The sequence below is a fragment of the Limulus polyphemus genome, unplaced genomic scaffold (assembly GCF_000517525.1).
Source record: "Limulus polyphemus unplaced genomic scaffold, Limulus_polyphemus-2.1.2 Scaffold9627, whole genome shotgun sequence".
Lineage (NCBI taxonomy): Eukaryota > Metazoa > Arthropoda > Merostomata > Xiphosura > Limulidae > Limulus > Limulus polyphemus.
This window is the reverse complement of record NW_013675237.1, coordinates 16,881-23,176: the sequence shown is the minus strand read 5'-3', so window position 1 is coordinate 23,176 and position 6,296 is coordinate 16,881. Positions and strand designations below refer to the sequence as shown.

Here is a 6,296-nt window from a genome sequence, read left to right as displayed (position 1 = left end):
TGAATAGAATATTTATATAACTCAGATTTCAACTCTTGAATAGAATATTTATATAACTCAAGTTTCAACCCTTAAATAAGATATTTATATAAATCTGGTTTCAACCCTTAAATAGAATATTTATATAAATCAGGTTTCAACTCTTGAATAGAATATTTATTTGACTCTGGAATAGAATATTCCTTGACATCGGTTCGTTGCTGTTTTCTCACGAGGATTCTTCTTTTTAAGTGTGTGTGGAAGATATTCATTATATGCGGGAAAGAAGTCTTCACTCCATTTACTGTAAGGTGGTGCAGATTATATCTTTTCCATATCTGCTTTCTGTTGAAACCTTTCTCGAGTTTGCTGTTGTTAATATCAACATTTACAGAAAAATTTCCTATTTTCAAAAAGTCTGAATGTATTATCAGTATGTTTATTAAGTATGAAATAAACATCCAGGTATTGATGCACCGAAGGAATCTCTCAACCGGTGGTTGATGGAAAGGAAGGTAATTGACAAGGGTAATGATCCATTACTTCCAAGCAACTGTCAACCTGAAGTTTCCTACACCATGTATCGAGAGATAATGAATGATATTCCCATAAAGTTGGTCCGCCCAAAATTCTCTGGTGATGCCCGTAAACAGTTATCTAAATATGCAGAAGCTGCTAAGAAAATGATTGAGTCACGGTTTGTATCTTCTTTTCCTGTTCTTATCTGTAAGATTGTCTTTAACCAGAATCTAAATTAGTAAACAAAAAATCCCTATTTTCAAGTCAGTCAGGTAGGACTTTCAAGAGATATAAATATTGTCTTTGTTAACCCTATGAATACAGTCTAGACCAATTTATTGATCCCATATCTGTGAATTTATACATAGTAATGTTTACTATAATTCTGAATTTATTACATATTACAAGTCTATTGTACACAGAAAATCTAAATTTTTAATAAAGTATTTTTACCGAAGAAATGTCTCTGAATTTCTGGAGCCTTTGCTGAGTCCGTCTGAGTGAAAGGTAATTTTCATGCTAAGAATAAAAATACTTTTTTCATTTTACACTTTTATTGTTTCTCTTGCACGACTTCTAGAACGTTTTAAATGACCATCAAAATTTTTCTGTCGTTTTTTTTTTTGTGGGTGTAAAATTTGATATTTTATTTGCTATTTTCAATACCTAACACTAACTGTATCAAAATCATCAATTGCATTAATTGCATTGTTTTTATTTATTTCATTGTTACTGTTCTTTTGGACCTCTCTCTGCTTGAAAAGCAATAAATCACAGAAAGAGTTTTCCCGTTGTGTAAATAAACATGTGTTTACTGCAAGATTTGGTTGTAATTGTTAATATAAGTTTGTTATCTAACCTAAGAAGTTTCTGATTTTTTACATTTTAATTACTTTTGTTTAAAATATATAAAATTTACCCATAAAAACAATAAATCTAGCACTTATATCTGAACCCAGGCCTTGCTGTTGATCCCATGACACATTAGCCCTACTTTTACTCACTAACTTAGTTGTTTGGAGGAAAATTTAGATCTCAGTTATACATTTTAGAATGTTAACCTATTTATACCTTGGTTAGAAAGCCAGTTAAATTATAGTAGTTTTGTGTTAACCTATTTATACCTTGGTTAGAAAGCCAGTTAAATTATAGTAGTTTTGTGTTAACTATTTATACCTTGGTTAGAAAGCCAGTTAAATTATAGTAGTTTTGGAACATTCTATTCTAGTACCTGACGTATTTTTTGTGCAAAACTACTATAATTTAACTGGCTTTCTAACCAAGGTATAAATAGGTTAACAAATTCTGTTGGCTGCTCAGAACAGAACAACAACAATTGCAGAATATAAAATATACTATGCTTTCCAAAATGAAATAACCATAGCATAAGTTTTGTAGAGGAAAAAATGCTCTTTCTCTCGGTTGTAAGCATGTCTATCGTAATAGACTACATTTAGATAACTTCTTTAAATTCTATGATAAAACAGGAGATGCTTCACAGAGGGGTTTGACAAATACATTGATATCTTGGTAAAATCAAGAAGATATGAGGTTCAAGTTTTATATTCTGGCTTGTCAGTATCTGTAACTTGTGTCCAATTATATGATTAGGAAGTGAAATCCTTGTAGTTTAGCACAAAGCTACAAAATGGGCTATCTGTGCTGTGCCCACCACTGGTATCAAAACCCAGTTTTTACTAATATAAGCTTTCAGAAAGCCTGAACCTCAGAGAATGTTCAAAACTTGTTCTAAATTTCACGTTCATATATCTCTTTTTATTCCTTTGCATTCGGCTAGGTCAAAGTGCACAAGATACGTACTTTTACAGTTACCTTCAAAATTTAATGAAATACCTTTATCATCAATGTTTGTCAATACAATTGGCCTAATTTTAAAAGTAAATATTAAAATAATTTCTCAGTCTTCACTTCTCTGTGTCACATGATGCATTCATGTTCTGAATTCTCCCTTACAGAATTTCTGTCTTCCCTATTATGGTTTTCAGTGCCCAACTTGTTAATATATTTAAGTACCTTACACAGTTTCCTGATGATCCTAACACAGTTTTTTGTATAACCTTTTGATAGAAAGTAATTTTATATCTTCTTTAATTTCCAACTTGTCAATCGTGATATTCAGATATATTTATCAAAAAGTCATGTTTTAACTGGAGTCATACATATTAGGGCAATGAGCATGCTAACTGGAGTCGTACATATTAGGGCAATGAGTATGCTAACTGAAATCATATGTATTAGGGCAACGAGCATGCTAGCTGGAGTTGTTCATATTAGGGTAGTCAGCATGCTAACTGGAGTTGTACATATTAGGGTAGTCAGCATGCTAACTGGAGTTGTACGTATTAGGGTAGTCAGCATGCTAACTGGAGTTGTACGTATTAGGGTAGTCAGCATGCTAACTGGAGTTGTACATATTAGGGTAGTCAGCATGCTAACTGGAGTTGTACGTATTAGGGTAGTCAGCATGCTAACTGGAGTTGTACATATTAGGGTAGTCAGCATGCTAACTGGAGTTGTACATATTAGGAAGATTTTGAAAGAAAAACTTAGAAGAACCACAATGTATACACATATCAGGGCAATGAGCATGCTAACTGGAGTCATACATATTAGGGCAATGAGCATGCTAACTGGAGTCGTACATATAGGGCAATGAGTATGCTAACTGGAATCATATGTATTAGGGCAATGAGCATGCTAGCTGGAGTTGTACATATTAGGGTAGTCAGCATGCTATGACTCCAGTTAGCATGCTCATTGCCCTGATATGTACAACTTTAGTTAGGAGGCTCATTGCCCTAATACGTATGACTCCAGTTAGCATGCTGACTGCACTAATATGTAGGACTCCAGTTAGCATGCTGACTAGGTTGATTTCCTGCCCCTGTAAACATTTATATAATGTAATTGATGGAGATAAGTGGCCTTTTTTTTTGCCTAATTTGACCATTTCAGCTTTTGAGAAATATCCTCAAGACAAAATGTTTAAAAACCAATAACATCCTTGTGTTTTTTAGTCATTGGCTTAGGGTGTTTTTTTATGCAACCTTTTTGTTATAACAACTGAAAGTGGTGAGTTCTTTGGTTCTATAACAGTACACCCTTCCATGCTTGACTTGTTGCTCGTATTGTTATATAAAAGCCCAGAACAAACCAATTCTTCAGAATATTTAAAAACGTTTTTACCAAAGCGTGATAAATTACCTTAAGCATTGTTTAGTTTCTTTACACTTGTTCATACAGAAATGCCTCATCTGAGAACAGGAAAATCGTTAAATGGAATGCAGAAGATGCTTTCCAGTGGATCAGGCGGACTCTTAATGCATCGTATGATGATTATCTGGTGAGAATAATGAGCATTTTTTTACATTAACACTGAATATTTGCATGAATCTTTTATCTGGAGGCAACTTACTAACCATAGAATATTTTATTGTGTGTTTTTAGCTTCTGTTTATTACACTTTACATTTATTTACCTATTGGTAGTTCTGTCTAGGGTTTTTCTTGAGTATTATTATATAATAACATTAAAATACAGTAGTAGTATGCTTTTTTTAAAGTTCTGTTGTACGAAAGAATCTTTGGAATTTAAATTTCAAACATTTGTCTACATTTTTTTTCACTGAGTTTTATTCAGCTGTAATCTTACCAATTCCTAATCTTATACATACATTTTGTTCACTTCTTAGTTGTTTGAACAGAAAATAGGAAAGATTAAGGTGTTGCTGTACAAAAGCGAGACCTAGTTCTTTATGTTCATGGGTATTCTAACATTCTGTTTTGGTTGGTACGTTTAGGAGAGATTAGCACACCTGAGACAACAGTGTCAGCCCCACTTAGTGGAAGCAGCTAAATCCTCGGTAGAAGGAATTTGTACCAAAACGGTGTAGCATATCGGCTGATTAGTATTTGTGTTACGTGAGTTACTTTTGGGTAAAATAGTTTCAACTGTCCATAGTATCGTAATATTTTACTGTTCTGTTTAAGCCATTACAAAATATACCGTAATTTATTTAGAATATTAAGGATAACTGTAGACATTTCGACCCTATACCAATAATATCTGGTAAAGTGTAAAGCTCTTGAACATTGTGGGACTCTACAAACACACACACACACATCACATCACATATATTTATTGGCTAGCGAACCTGTGGGCCATAGACCTGCATTTACAGGGCCACTATAATGTAAATTTAATGCTTGAGCTACCAAGGGGTTGAATGAAAAGTTTTACCTTTGTACAAACCTCGGGGCTGTTAGGATTCATTTGGTATCACTTTGTGAACTTGTGGGCCTATGGCCCACACTAACAGGACCGCTATAATGCAAGTTTAATACTTTAACTGCTATTTTGCACATTTTCAGCTTAATGATCATTGCCTCTGTAAAGCAAAATTAATTTCTTTAACTAAGTTACAAATGGTAATTAGTAGGCCTACTAATTTACATGCTGTTATGTATATCAATGCCAAATTTGGGGTCCACTTCAGGGAATCCCCTTAAAAGTATTTTTGTGCAAAACTCAGGGCCAAGAGAGTTTGTTTGACATCCATTTAAAAGTTGGTGAGTCCAGTAGCTTAGGAGAAGGGTTTTTCATGAAATCCCTGGTATCACCAAGGGGCGTAGTAAAAAATTTCACATTTGTGCAAACCTCGGGACTTAAACAAGTTGTTCATTACCAATTAAAAGTTGATACGACCAGCAGTTGAGGAGGAGTTATGTGACACACACAGACACTGAATTTGATTATATAGATGATTCTGGTCAAACTAGTGACAGTTCATTGAGGGATGGTTGGAGCACCCCAAGTTCTGAGGGGGTAAATGGCAGTTGCTGCGAAACATTTCTAGTCAGGCTACATTGACACATGTATGCAAGTACACCATACTGTAGGGCTACCAGGCTGAATTGGGGGCGTGACAGGGTCAACCTTCTTTAACCACCACCACCCTGAGCTTTTTGTGAAATGATGCCCCTGTTCTCAAGTATTTTATTTAAAAATTTCGTTGAACAGGACTGGGTATTTGTCCTGATATGATTTCAAACTTTTTCAAAAGACGTTTTTGTAAGTATTAGATGTACTTCAGTCATTTTGAATTATATGTTAATTTTTTTAATTTCTGTAGTTCATATTGGAGTATAAAAGACATTTTAATGCTAGAAATAAACAACCTTCTAACAACAAGTTTGTTATTTTTGAAGCTTTGTACTGTTTGTTACAGTTTGTTTTAGTGGAATGCTCCTGAAGAAGCTGTAAAGTGAAACACTGAATGTCTAATTAAAGAAAAAGAACAAATATGGTGTTATAAGGTTGTTTATTCTAATATTAAGATGTTAATTTTTCATTATTTTTCAACCTCATGCAAGTTACCAATCCATAAATAAGCATTTGAACAGTTAAGTGATAGAAAATTGATCTTAGTTTATTCTGTATTGAGTGGAAGAAAAAGGGAGACATCATTGATCATCATGGATGTAGAAATGCTGGCACATCACAACTTTTAAGACACTGGTAGTCTATAAAACATCATTCAAAGTCAATCTGGATCAGTACCTTAACTTACAAACTGAAAGCATTAGCTACAATACAAAAGCCTATGTGATAAAGCTGGGCATATCTCTTGGTCTTGTTAGTGAGAAAATAAACAACGGGTTGAAGTTTCCAACCAAATTTAATAGCTTTTCATGACAAACATACCTGAAAAATTGTAATTTCACCATTACTATGTGGCCACATACCTGTTATAGAACCATTAACTCTTTCAATACGGG

At 33.7% G+C, this 6,296-nt stretch overlaps 1 protein-coding gene across 1 annotated transcript in view; it reads left to right on the top strand.

Annotated features, from left to right (window-relative positions):
• Positions 1 to 444: 444 nt before the first annotated feature.
• LOC106476010 (phosphorylated CTD-interacting factor 1-like) overlaps positions 445 to 6,296 on the top strand; it is a gene marked incomplete at its 5' end in the record, with an annotated part of 21,814 nt that continues 15,962 nt past the window's right edge. Inside the window, 4 exons of the mRNA XM_013936684.2 lie at positions 445 to 676; positions 3,763 to 3,862; positions 4,319 to 4,405; positions 5,015 to 5,087. Coding sequence (XP_013792138.1) covers positions 445 to 676; positions 3,763 to 3,862; positions 4,319 to 4,405; positions 5,015 to 5,087 — 492 coding nt within the window. The remainder of the gene's footprint in view (positions 677 to 3,762; positions 3,863 to 4,318; positions 4,406 to 5,014; positions 5,088 to 6,296) is intronic.